The 14,791-nt window shown below is 33.8% G+C and overlaps 1 protein-coding gene across 1 annotated transcript in view; it reads right to left on the reverse strand.

Annotated features, from left to right (window-relative positions):
• The window catches only part of LOC123716983 (headcase protein), a 42,021-nt gene extending 31,438 nt beyond the window's left edge, over positions 1–10,583 (reverse strand). Inside the window, exon 1 of the mRNA XM_045672741.1 lies at positions 9,860–10,583. Within this exon, the coding sequence (XP_045528697.1) occupies positions 9,860–10,449 (590 nt within the window). The 5' untranslated portion in view covers positions 10,450–10,583. The remainder of the gene's footprint in view (positions 1–9,859) is intronic.
• Between the last annotated feature and the right edge of the window lie 4,208 nt (positions 10,584–14,791).

Here is a 14,791-nt window from a genome sequence, read left to right on the forward strand (position 1 = left end):
TTTTACAAGAAAAACAAGAGTATTTTTAATTAATATACCAAAGTATGTAAATGCGGGCACGAAGCCAATGAGTTTTCGCACGTAATGCAATAAATTTTCATTAATTAACTTTTTATTTAGTGTTAACAAGATTTCATTTAAGCAGATGCAAATGTAAATATTTTAATAAAACAAACAGAAATATTGTTACAAGTAAAATTAATTGCAAACATTAGTTATGGAAAACTTTTCAAAATAAATTTATTTGTGACAATTGCAAGAAATAAAGTAATTTTATTTTTTCTACACAACTGCTAGTTACACAACTCTAATACTTGATTTAATACTGTCGTAAGACAGTTTAAAAAGTATTTACTCTCAACCTGTGTTAAAAGAACTACAAATACAAATTAAAATACGTAAAAAAATGAGTTTTCATAACAGGAAATATGTCGTAAAACATCCGACAGAGTCGCATACACGACTTAATTAAACTATAAATCACTGTCTCCATTTACATGACAAAATAACGTGGGGTTTTATTGCAATTTAGACGAGAAGTGTAATTGCACTTGATGTGTACCAATTACCTCTATCAAACAAGCAAATTGGTAAATAATTTCTTGAATAAACATTAATAAGCACAAAAAATCCTGTTATGCTATTAACTTTTTTATTCGTGTTTCTAGAGAATTAAGACTTATCTCACAACGTGTAATAAATACACAATTCAAAACTAAAGATGCACGTTTCGTTAGCTTCTGATTGGACAAACGGGATGGCGTCGCGTGTCTGTGATTGGACTAGACCTATGTTTCCTGATCTTTTTTTTTTGTCATTCCCCACCTTAACCTTTCTAAAATTCTTATACCCTAAAATGTAAAATACATCTTGTTTAATATTACAAAGTCGAATTGACTTAAGAACTTAAGAAACTTATTCAATAAGAAAAACTTTGACGAAACAATGAAAAACTGATTTTAAATAATTTTTCAATACCTTAACAATCAAACCGTGTGGGGTTTGGCCCCGCGTTGGAAAGCTCTAGACTACACTATCAATTAATCACAATCAAGCGAAACGTGCCATTAGTCTTTCACATAACTAAAGTTTTTGTCCTTTTTCTATGGCAACACAATAATCCTCATTACCCAAGGATTAACGAAAAACTTACTGTCAACTTACATAGTTAGTTAGTAAAAGAATGTGATTGTCTTAATTCAAATATGCTTAAAGCAGTTTGCATTTGTAATAAGAAATATAAGAGATAATTGATTAAATTATTATTATTAGATAAATACCAATGTTCTGTGCGATTTGCAATTCAAATTAATTACGCAGTTAAGAATAGCTGTAGCGAGTTAGATACATAATAAAATAGGTATGAATTATATAACTCATCTACTTATCAACTATTTCTACATTATCACGTTGTTCTTGACCAAGGGCAACAATTACTGTATTATTAGAGCGCACGCCAAGTACCGCGTACAAAGTTATTTATATGATTTCATTTGAATCGAATGTATGCTGTTCGCCTTTGGCACGTAATACTCAGTAGTTTTTGTTTATTTACTTAAATCAAGATGTCTCTAAAAAGATTTTTAAGGAACCTACAAACAACCTTATTTAAAAAAAATAGTCTTATTGTTTGCGTATCTTTCTGGCAAAATGTGTTTCCGCTGTGATTAAAGGGGGCAGGTGAGACTTTAGTCAATTTGAAATAGTTATTTCGAAAGCATCTTGATTTACTCAAGAGATTTTTATTATTAATTCACGTAAATAAGGTGTATCGGCGAAAAAGAATAGACGAAAATCCCTTAAACGTAAGACCCATGATCCTAAGACACGTCATTGGTAACGGAACGCACTCGTAGAATAAAGAAACAAGCTTTTACGAGTTAATTTCATCAATTTTTACCGCCATAAATAGAACGCAGCGTGACAACACGACCTCGATCGTTTCATAAACAAGTGCATAGAAATATGACGCATTAACCAAGTGCATGTTGAGGACGGTTAGTTATTTAGACGCAGTTTATCGCAACAATGTCGTGAAAACGATTTAAATTCCCCCGAAGCTAAACTGCCAACAATTGTGGAAATATATTGTATATAATGTTTAAAGAACTTTATTTCTCATCACAAAATTATATTTTATTTACATGAGAAACATTATGTATATACGATCGAGACACGTCCAAATTTCATCGGTTGGATTTTTATAACGGACGTCCCATTGTGAGTAAAAATTGTACACAGATGTAATTTTTGTAAAGTGGTAAAACTGCCTGGATTTATTGTAGTCTCTACAAAACATGGGAAACGAAATTTGGCTTACCCAAACACTATATAGTAGAGACTGCTTAACATATTGTTTTCATACGAATGCGTTACTTGATATCAAGCTGACAAGTCAACGCAACCATAAATCTAATATCTAATCTAAACGTCATTTCCAGTCTATTGCGGGAGATATATTTCGATTTATACATGAAGCTAAGAGCATACGTTGCAGTGAAGATAATAAATTCATAGTATCCATTTCAGTACTGGCAAGCACAAATTAAATCAGACTTAAGCTGTATAAGGAATGTCATGGATTTAAATGGCGATCAAGATGCTCAACGCAAGTTAGAATAGATCTCTGATTAACGTAAATGTCACGACGAATTATTTAAATCTTCCTAAGAGAAATACGCTATTGTCAAAATGCGCGGGAACTTTTGAAAAAAGAATGAAACGCTTCTTCATTAAAAATATTTGGAATATACAAAAACAATTGGTAGACAAGACAAAGTTTTTCAAAATTAGAATAAAAATTGGCGGCAAACTGGAATATATTTGTAATTTGATTTTTTCATCCTTTTTCACCTATCAACAAAAAAGGCGATTAAATAATTATGTTATTAAGATACTCTCAAAACGATCAATAGCTTAATTCAGTTGGTTAAGTAATAGTAATTGACGTCTGAATGCTGAAAATCTAAGTACGTCCATGCGTAATAGATTTACTTAAATCGAAAAACAATTCCCTTCCATTATTGGCATAGATTGACCTTTAGATAGATTGGATTTGAGCGCAACGAACTACTGAACTTTATGTAGGTTATCATTTCAACATTGGATTAGGTGTGTAACATTATCTTTACAGCATTGGTTAATTACTCCCCAGTCACTTATTGCAATATTTCATATAAAAATTTGATTATATTCTAGTAAAGAAAAGGCAAAATTAATTGAGCTCTTAACAACTGTACCTTTTATAGAAACTACACTTATTAACTGATCAGAACTTGACACAAGTATATATTTTTGACTATTGACATGAATACTCTACGCAATGTGTGGTCCTGTGGTCTGATTCAGTTTGTAAATAGGAAACAAAATCTTTTAAAAAATCCTGAACAGGTCAATTTGAATTTCGAACGTTTAATTTTTTCACTAGTTTAGAGTTTATTAATTTTGAAATAAAAATGCCCGGGAAATGTCATTTTGGTTGGGGAAGTGTTATTTTAGTTCTGTAAACACTAGACGGGTTCGTTTACAAATTTAATTGCATTGATGATCGCCCGCCGCGCGACGCAAATAGCACGACTCCGTCCGTGAACCTATACGAACTTTCTCCATATACTGAGCTTGTTTCTTGAACGTTATAAGATTTCACATGTTTACTTCAAAGATATTATCTCTTTGTTATTCAACATTGGTTGCATACTATAGTACATACAGTACTACAATTAATTAAGTTTTAGTTACGTAAAATGGAAGAATAGTTTTTAATTATTGAAAAATCTTTTTAAGACACGAAATTATGAAAAACAATTATGTATTTACAATGTAGGATTAATTGAAATCTGGTTTTACAATACTCTCAACCGGTTTCATAGAAAGTATTAAAAATATGCATAATGTAGTGGTCAATTGCGCCTGGGACAGAGAAGTTAGTCATTTTGAAAATTAATGGCTAATTTATGCATAAACCGCTCTAAATTGTCCTTACTTCGCCAACAGAGCAAACTTGATGCAATGGCCAGGCTGCGACGCGAATATAATTAAGATTTATAAGGGATTAATATTAATTTAATAAATTGGAAATTGCTGCATTTAAAAACGTAATGTGGTTAATCGTAAGATGTTTACTAAAGACTTCTTTAATCTGTGATTGTGGTAATTTAAAATTGGAATGTTGAATAGCTTTTAAATTAAGTTTTGTTATTCGTAATTTATTGACTACGATATTTTGAAGCTATGAAGGTCAAGATTCGCTGTCACATAACAATGTGTTTTGTCATGTAAACCTATAGGGTTTGGACAAACAATGAACGCGTAAATGCATCGGCAAGTCAAATTAGCGCATAACAAAAATATTATTTCGACGTCTGACGAAATTTCCGTATATTATCGATCAAAACTGCGTACAAGGTCGGTGTGACGAGCCACAATTTCGAAAGAGATGCATATAGGGAACCGGCGAATGCATTCGGCTGCAATTTATGCAGGCATGCGCCGTTGCGCCGATCACGCCCTAAAAACTACCTTAACGACCCATGCCGCCCTCTACATGGGAACGGAAACTATCGCCTTACGAAATAAGAATAAACTCATTCATTTGATACATGAGTAACCTTGACAGCTGTTAATTTGCAATTTAAGTAAATTTTGTCCTAATAATTTAACTTTTGTTTTGTTTATTATGTTAGACAAAATCTTTTGGGCCATACCAGTACACGTTCTATAGTTCACTCAAATAACACTAATAACAGATTGTCAGGTAAGTACGACACTACTTGTTTACTCCACACTAATTGTATCGAATAGCAATCGGGAATGTAAAAAAAAAGTATCTAATCATGAATTTATATTATTTTCATAAACGAGTGAGTGAAGCTCTAAAGCGTTACCTAAATAATGTAACAAACGTGTTGTATCTGTTAAATAAGTATATTTAAATGAATGTTATAATATGTCCTATATTCATAAAATCATCCTAAGAACACATTTTATTGAAATGTATAGCAATAGCAGATGTATTGATACCCTTTAGGGGCCTCCCCTCCTATAGGCTGATGTTTTACGCGTCACTGAAGTCTGACTCACTGGTCGCGCCTCGGCGTTGATTATGCAGAAACTAAAGAGTAAATTTAGGTGTATTACACTGCACTTAGTTTTATAAGAATAGGCATAAAAATCACGTTTTTTAAGATATAATAAAAATAGTCCACGAATTTTTAAGTATTATTATCCAGCTCATGCAAGCAGTCGCCTTTTACAAAATTTGTATATCAATGAATATATATGAGCTTATCGTTTACACGCGACGTAGCAACACAAAAACCTTACGTCAAAAAACTCATTGTTTATAAACAAGTGTGAAGAAATCGTAGTAAATTAAGTTGAGGAAGGCGTGAAAAAATAATTCAAGTCATCTAGCGTAATGTTCATTTCAAGGCCGAATACGTATAAGTCATTTCACGATCCAAATAAATTAAAAAATCGTGTCACGACGGTTAAACATATTTTTTATAACTGTATAATGTTTTTATACACTTGGTTTTTTTGTAACGATGTGTACATGTGTCGCATTTTTCGCGATGAATACGAAACATCAATGTTTAGCCGTGTTTTGCGTAGAGGCTGCGTCTGTTAAGAAAATTTGACACACCTACGTTTTTTATTCAACCGGTAATGTAAATATATTTAAAAAAGCTGGGCGTGTATTAAACCCGCTCAATATTTTTTGTTATACCTTTTAACGAATAAAATTTAACAAATAATTATGAATTAAGGTCTTATTGCAAGAATTTTATTGTTAAAATAAATTATGTCAGTAGACTTTTTTTTTCGTATAATATATTGGACTTATATGGCGCCACAATCATTTTAGGTGAGATTTCTGTATGTATTATCTGTATCTAATAGGCATGTAGGTAGGTCCCTGTTTTACGTCACCTTACGCGCACACAGACAGTCCATTGTAATTACTTTTATCATATTACCTCTGTTATAAACAAATAATTAAAAACTAATATTGATTTGAACAAATAACAATTAGCATTACACAAGATATATACAGTTTAAATATTTACTTCCAGCCAAATTCAATGTCGTCTTGTATTGTTCGTGTCACAAAAAATATTTTATTATAATTCGCAACGAAACATTTTTGCATAGACTTTAAATTCACTTGCTAAGCGAGTTTAGTGTAAGCGTTTGAATGGATTTCCGCCGAGCGTCTTTATATCAATAATGTAGTTGTCTCAGAGTTCAAACAACTAAAAACATTAAATTGCTAATCGAATTTAATCTATAAGAAAAAACAGAAAAACTGTGGTATTATAAATATTTTAAATAATTTATTGAGAACTTTGATTCATAACGATTACTACTTAATTAAACAAAAACTAAATGGCTTAAAAATACAAAAATGTGTTCATCATTAAAGATTTAATATTACAACCATAGAATTCCTTAGTGATTTATTGATTTTCAATTAAAATTAAGGTGACATATATATTCTCCGAGTTTCCAGACCAAATGTAATGAGGCAGTTTGTATGCAAGACAACGTATAGTTGCTGCTTATTGTATTTATTATACCTTGTTAGGATATAGCATTTATATGCACTATTATGTAATTAAAGCATAATTAAAATCTAGTCGGCCTAGGATGAGTCGGAGAATGAAAGACTGAACTTTCGACTTGAAGAGAAAAGTCCATTGGTGTTATTAAAAGTGTTCAGTGTTAGCGCGTCTTAGTCCTGGATTTTTATCAGATTCCATAATTACTTTCCATAGCATGGCAAAAAGTAGTGGCATTTCATAAAATCTAAGGTCGTAAATGATTTAACGCGCTCTCTCCCTGGTTTTATATTGGGTACATGGCTAATCATTTTCATATAAGTTTTTTAATACACTGTCTTCACTGAGACATAATGTATAAAATTACGGTCTAGCAAAAAACTTATACGTCATTTAAGTCTAACCTAATTTACTCACAAGGATATTTAACATAAGAAAGTGTTCAATAACACTACTTTCGGTCTCCATTAAGGGGAAGACGCTCTATTCTTGTATTTTCATAGTAAGTAAAATACAATAAATTCAAATTTAATTTAAATCAAGATTCAGCTATCAGCAATTTTAATTCTATCATCATTATCACTTATTTAAAAAAACGTAAGTAAACACAGTTCAATATCTCGTTTTACATATACTTCAGACGCAAACAAATATCAATCCTAATTTTGTACATAAGACATTTACAACGAGTGTCAAAACGCAAATTCACATCTTTAACGAACACCAATTGTTATTTCGAGGCTCAAATTAAGTTAATTTATCCTGAGGCATATTTCTTCGAGGTTATATCTTTATAGGTCAAAGTTAACGAACAAATAAGAATCGGACGTTCGCCCACGTTTTAATAAAGATTAACACCTACCACTACCATTGAGCTCTCAATAACAAAATTAAAAGCGCACAGATTATAAAGGAAATTTTCAGTTTCTGTTTACGTACACTTAAATATCTGTTACGATAAAACAGTTTACAATTTTGGCTATGGTATCGTAAATACCATAAACTAGAAGCCTTGTTATATTTGTGCAGTGACATATTTAAAAGAAACATTTTTATAATACATAAGACGTGGCGCTATGGTATATGATGTAAAGAAATAAATCGAAATTTCGAATACGCAGGACATGTATGGACATCGGGCGTATTTTGTTCGTGCGTAGAAAACACATTCAAGTCGTGATTATCGGCTTCCAAGAAACCGGTTTTTAACAGTCTTGTTTACGTTGCAGCAAAACCCGATTGCGGGATCATTTTTTATATCAATTTAAATACAACATGCTTGTGATAAACGCTTTTTTATCTGAGTTACATTCCATTCGCTAAATGGCACGGGAACGATAACAAGCAGTTTTATTGTACTGATTTTAAATTGTAGCCCCTAGCTACTTTCTATATACTATTTAGTGCCACTACGTCTGGACATAGTTTTAAGAAATAGCATACAAAGATATGCATCTGCTCTTAGAAAGCGATTGGACCTTCTCCATATTAACAAAACAAACAAAAAAAAACTCCTAAGCGTGAAATCTAGCAGATTATCTTGGGTGTAATTTATTCTAAATAAGATATTTTCATTGGTAGATAACTATAATATGTATTTCAGGACTTTATAATTCATTTAAGTCGATAAGAAAAACCGTAAGGGTATAGTTATTGTCTTTTGTTAACATAGCTTTTACACATTGAAAGAAAACACTTTTTTACCGGATTGAAGCTATGTATTATTATAAACTTATAATTATTTCACATTTTAAATTTAATTTTTTCCGACATTTCGCGTGCTTTACAGCGTGCGTGGTCACGACTAACGACAATCCAGACACCTTTTGTCAAAAGAAAAAAAAGTGCTTTCTTCCGTTAAGGGTAAATAAAATCAACGTGAATCCCAAAAGTGCACTATGCATAATGTTTTAGCGATACCACATTAATTTGGGCATGGGGCAGCTGGCGCAATTTGGGGAAAGCATTTTTGTAAAACGGGAAACGGAAACCAAGTGCAGTGAAGCGTAGTTAATGATGAGACGGGTGAAATTGCATTTTTTAGGTTATGCCAATTCGTGCATTTGTTCAATATTACAATTTTAAAGTTCTTTTGGAAATACTTATACGTTGAATTATAAAATAATATACAATGCTTGAATAAACAACATCTCTTAATAAACTAGAAGTTTCTTATATAAATAGTAAAGTATAATAATTTGGAATACATTATAATATCGTGTAATAATGGAACTCATAGAAAAGAAAAACTTATTTAAAAAGATCTTATTTCTGTAAAAAAATCTGTTCATATTTACACAAAAATTTAAATATTGAGTAGGTACAGTTTTCTTTAAATTATAAAAACTAAAGAAATACACTTGGTAAGCAATTCAATAGATATTGTACATTAATTAAAAGACTTATAGATTTGATTACACTACAGAAAAAATCACAAAGCAAATAGAAATGATTATGCATTGATTATGTATTGATCTAATGAATATGCATTCATTTCATATTATCTTTTTGGTCTACGTAAGTACTTTTTTTGTTGTTGTTGTTGCATGTCTTTACTTTACATTTGCATATTGAAAATATGAGAGTAGAATAAAGTGGTCACTAATCTTACTAGACACTACTGTATACAAATAATTAAATTAATACTAATAAACTTTATCCATAAAAAATATTATTCAATTAAGATCTTTAGTATACAGTTAAAGGCTTAGCCGACAACGTAAATGCATGCATCTCGCCGTATAAATGTAATATAAGTATTTATCTGGTAGTCTATAACTGGACAATTTGCATTATGAACGCTTTGGCTGCAAACTGATAAGCAGCCTCTTAAGAGTTCACCTCAGTTCAGCTCTACAACCAGTTCCGCACTAATAACATAGGCCTGCTATCCGATATGCTATAAACAACGAGTAAGAAATGCATTCAAATCGCCTATATTAACTGCTAACTGCCCGTATCAGGCACATACAAATATCTTTATTACTAAACGTGGGCGTTCATTTAATATGTTTGCCATTTGACTATGAACTCAGATCGCTATAACATAATATTTATTCGACTGACTCAAGAAATAACGGGTAGATAGGTTATGTTTTCTAATAAGATAACTTACTAGACTTGTAGCGACATGTTTACAATGTCATTTTATCCGTTTGCCACAAAATACATTATGTATTCACAGGTGTTTATGTTGTTATTACAAAGTAACCATCGTATAAATTATGCAAAATCGCAGTAATTCTAGACGAGAATAACAATGGTTAAAATTACAAACAAAAGTATGATGAAGCACTCACCTGATCCTGTCGGATACGATTTCATGTTTAGAATTTCTCTTTGCTGGTGTTAACGGGTTAGGCGGAGCGTGAGTAGGGCTCGTGGATGGCTCCGAAGGTGCGGAAGGCGGTGAGCAGGAGCCAGAACTAGACAAGCTGAATGCCCTCGAGCGAACATCGATGGCAGCTGGTGTACGACTCGATCTTGCCCGCCTTCGTTTCTTTTTATCTTCTTCAGCCCGTATAGCCGCACCAGGCGGAGACCAATCAAGATCTTTCTTCAAGTGTCCACGCCCGCACCGGCAACCGCAAGCTTTGAATGCCAAGTCGTAACCCTTCTTGGTCCATAGATTCTGGTGCCTTTGCCTCTCAGACCACGATCGAGCTCGGCCACAAGACTTGAGGTAAGCCAGGACGCCTGCTTCCCATTGATCGAAACATTCTCTGTGCATATGCCGGCCGGCAGGGCACGTGTCGTTACTGCAAAGCACGCGAACGGCGTCTTCAATGCGTACGGATTCCCGGGGGCGAAGGCATTCGCTAGGTACGCAGCACCCGTGACTTTCTTCTGTCTCCCGTTCACCAGTCGCGCCTTGTCTTCGCGGAGCCATGCTGCACCACGATCGACTAACGAAATCGAACGTGCGCCGCGAGAGTACTGGAGCGTCACACGAAACACATGCTTGCCGGAGCGCGCGCGGCCGACTAATAACCGCGAGTGAACGAAAGCGAAATTTCAAGAGCGCAGCGCGTCGCCGCGTTGCCCGCCGCCGCGCCACCCGCCTGCACGCGGGGCTGACCTTGCGGCTTGAGGGGACCGACGCAGGGCGGGGGGTAGCGGCGGTGCAGCGAGGGGCGGGCCAATGCGACGCGAGACGACGGGTGGGGAGAAAGTGCCTAGCAAATTTTCACTTTCGCGCGGGAGCGTACCAAGCCGCCACAGCAGTATCAGTTGATTTTAACTATCAAACTAGCTGCAGTAAAAGCTCTACTGAATGAGACAAATGTCAATTGGTGAATGAATAGAAGAATATGCCGAATAAGTATATATAGGTAGTAAACATATTTCATTAAAATCGGCTTAGGTTGTATTCGATACGAGGACTTATTATCCTATATTCTTAGATAAAATTTTAGTTCTATTAGGTGAATTATGAATGAAAATCTTTGGTCGATTATAGTGTCGTATCTATTATTACAATTAGTTACGATCACTTGACAAAATTTGTAAGGATTATTGTAATTAGTAAATACTTATCATTTTAATTATTTTGTTATAACTGGCTGGAAATCACTTTATGAAAGTTAAACACGAGTTGTTAGCGCTTTCACTAGATTATAAATTTGGGATCAATTCGTCTTAATCTAATGTCAATGTTAGCATATGCTGTGTAAAATAGTACTAATTTTAAAAAAATGTTATTCGTTTTGTGTAATTTTCTTCTATTAAACGTTTCGCTTATATCAAAGCGAAGACGTATTGACACAAGTTAAAGGAGCAAATATTGTTTTAGTTATAAATAGCTGAGTTAACCAGACAAGTCGGCGTTAGGTTTAAGAGTTCGAAGAATTTGATAAGAAATTGATAACGGAATCGATGCACGTGTGTTTGCACAAGTTGATTTCTTGTAGAAAGATCGATTGTATTACATTTAGGTATTCGTTCATTTTGTTTTGGCATTTGAGTATGCAGCTTTCAACGTAACCGCTTGATATTAAAATATTTTAGAAATAAATATATCATATTCTGAGGGATTGTGTAGGATCGTAATGGTGAAAATTATTAAGTATATTCGTCTATTATTTCTATATCAAAATCAAAATCAAAAGTTTTTTTATTTCAAATAGGCCTTTGCAGGCTCTTATGAAACGTCTAGTTGCACGGTTCCAAAAAGTGGGTCCCATTGAGAAGAACCGGAAAGAAACTCTATGGACACTCTTTTCAACAATGGTTATAATTTATTCAAGTATATTCACAGCTTTTTCACAAAGGCTGACCATGGATTTCCACTTGTTACGGTCCTAAATCGTCTCCTCTCTCGCTTCACTTTCATGACATTCACCATGCATGCTCTCAGTTATGGGAACTTTTAAATTATCCCCTTTCTAGTACCTACGTACCCAACCTGACTTCACGATCCACGGTAGCCTTGTATATCCTACTACTAAGTTACTTCTCATTTTATACATCCAATCCACCTAAGCATTCCCTTTCGTATCCTGGTCACTACTTATATTATAAGTAAATCTTCTTATGACATTGTTTCTATATGTTATAGGATGTAGCAAAATGTTATAATATATATGTAGAATATATGACGTACAAATGACAAATTTCTTTTAAGTCCAGTAGGTCATGCTTCGACAACTTTATCTGTTAATAAACGTGTATGATATTGTATAAATTATTAAAATAAGTTTTTTTTAAGAATAGCAAAAATCCCTCAAATCCTTATATACATCTGAAAAAGATCCTTGACCAAACCCTTTTTACGGGGCATTCATGTGAATACTTCAATAATTATTTCAAGCGCACGTGTGGTATGTATGGGGTATGCGCCACAATGGCTCAACCGGTTGGAGTACAAAGGTAGAGGCGTTTAATAGTTTCGCGGATAAGGTTACCAGTTTTGACCTGCTGGGACTCCATTGAACACTCGGATGTGAGCTTACTTTGCTACGACATTCTGTTTACGATTCCTTCCAATTTTTATTATTTTCTTCCAATTCACCAATATTTTATTTATTTTTCACCACACATAATATATCTACAGTGTTACGAAATATCTTTTCTAAAATACATGACAATTATGGTAAACATTGTTTATTGTTAAGCAAAAAATATACTAGAATACCAGATTAGATATCAGATCGGCGCTTTAAAAAAATCAATTCTGTATCTGTTTCATGATCATTTGTTAATCGAATGATCATCCTTCTGTGCCTGACACACGCCGTCGACTTTTTGGGTCTAAGGCAAGCCGGTTTCCTCACTATGTTTTCTTTTCCCGTTCGAGCTAATGTTAAATGAGCACATAGAAAGACAGTCCATTGGTGCACAGCCGGGGATCGAACTTAGGACCTCAAGGGTGAGAGTCGCATGCTGAAGCCATTAGGCCAACACTGCTCCTATCGGCCAGATCGGTTAACAATGTTTTTTTTTTACTTGAAGTTTAAAAACGAAAAGAAAAATGCAATTAGTTTACATTTATATTATATTCATGACTTACATTGCTATTGTATATATATTTGAGATTCAGAAACGACATAGTACGAACTAAGTCCTTAACTTAGTACTTAGAACGAGTGAGTGTAATTTGCACATATAAACAGGTTTTTTTGTCATTTTACGTGAGGGTAGGAGTCGTATGCTTAAACACTAAGCCAGTACTTAGAATTCTATAATTTTAGCAGTTACTTTGCTTATTATATGTTAGAAGAAAAATAATGTATAATAATAAATACGTAACTAAAACTCTAATCCCATCTCCTATGCACCGATGGACTTTCTTTGTGAAGAAAATATCGTGAGGAAACTGGCTTGCCTTAGACCCAAAAAGTCGACGGCGTGTGTCAGGCATAGAAGGCTGATCACCTACTTGGCTATTAGATTGACAAATCATCATGAAACGAAACATGAAAAAAGATACAGATATCTTAAATTTATTTTAAATAAAACTTTTTTGCCAGTGAAGCTTATAAAACTAATAATTATTTTATACGTATAGAAAATTGCAAGGTTTGATTCTCAGTAGAAACCTTACATACGCTTGACACATTTTCATTCCGTTTAAAAGGGCCCAAAAAGTAAGTTCTATGGTATCATTCTTGTATAACACAAATTGAAGGAAAATAATATTTTTAAAGGTTTTTTATATTAAACCTTTTCGAAAACCAGTAAAGTGGTACCAATCTGTAAGTCTTGGTCTCAGATTAGTTACGAGATCTCTTTTTCCTTCATGATCAGCCTTCTGTGCCATCGACTTTGAGTCTAAGGCCGGTGCACGATGTTTTCCATGACCGAACGAGCCAAATGCGCCCATACAAAGAATTCCGTTGGTTCCCAGTCGAGGTTCTCATGGGTAGGTCTACATTACTCAATTAGTTATTGATTTTCAGCACGGCTTTATATTAAATATTTTCGAAATACGATCACAAAGATACATAAAATAGAAATTTAAATCAAGACAAAACTCGAATCAAAGAAAGTAGTGACAACGTGTGACCCAATTTTTACTTCCACTCAACTACCAGGTGACATGCATTTAGTGAGGGGAGACCAACACGTGTATCAAACACCACCCAAATAGCTCCTTAACAAACTTCGTCTTTTTGTCCCGCGAAAATAGCCTTACTTACAAACATATAAGGTCTTAGCCCAAAATCTCAGCGGCATAATGAAAGGCAGGAATTGCGTTTCAACTCGTTCGAGGATATTATTGTAAAGCTTTTGTCTGAAGTCCGTACATCTGTGACCTCTGAATAGCCATTGGATTATCGAACATGGCGCATATCTTTTGTAATGCCCTACCTTATTATGGGTTTAAACGGAGCTAAAGAGATTATTCGTGCGTTAAATTTTGAAAACAATTACGCGTCTCTTGAACGTCCCTTTTGTAACGTTTTATTGATATTGGACGTTTGTTTTACGTGGGATATAGTGTAGTCATATTGTATGATACGTTTCACCACATTTTGATGTATTTGCGCTTTAACATCACACATATTCTGCTGGAATATCGCAGCAAACACCTAGCGGGAGGACTTTTTGTATCGAAGTACTCGCATGAGTCTGCCAAGCGAATATGCAATGTCAATTATATTTTTATTTAAATGTTGCATTAAACCAAAAACATGTCATTAACATAAATTATTAGGATGAAAAGCGACATTATCCAAGTGATTGCTGATAATAGGGTTGCCTGGAAGAGAAGGAAAAAAGGAAACGCCTAA

Source organism: Pieris brassicae, chromosome 12 (genome assembly GCF_905147105.1).
Source record: "Pieris brassicae chromosome 12, ilPieBrab1.1, whole genome shotgun sequence".
Taxonomy (NCBI): Eukaryota; Metazoa; Arthropoda; class Insecta; order Lepidoptera; family Pieridae; genus Pieris; species Pieris brassicae.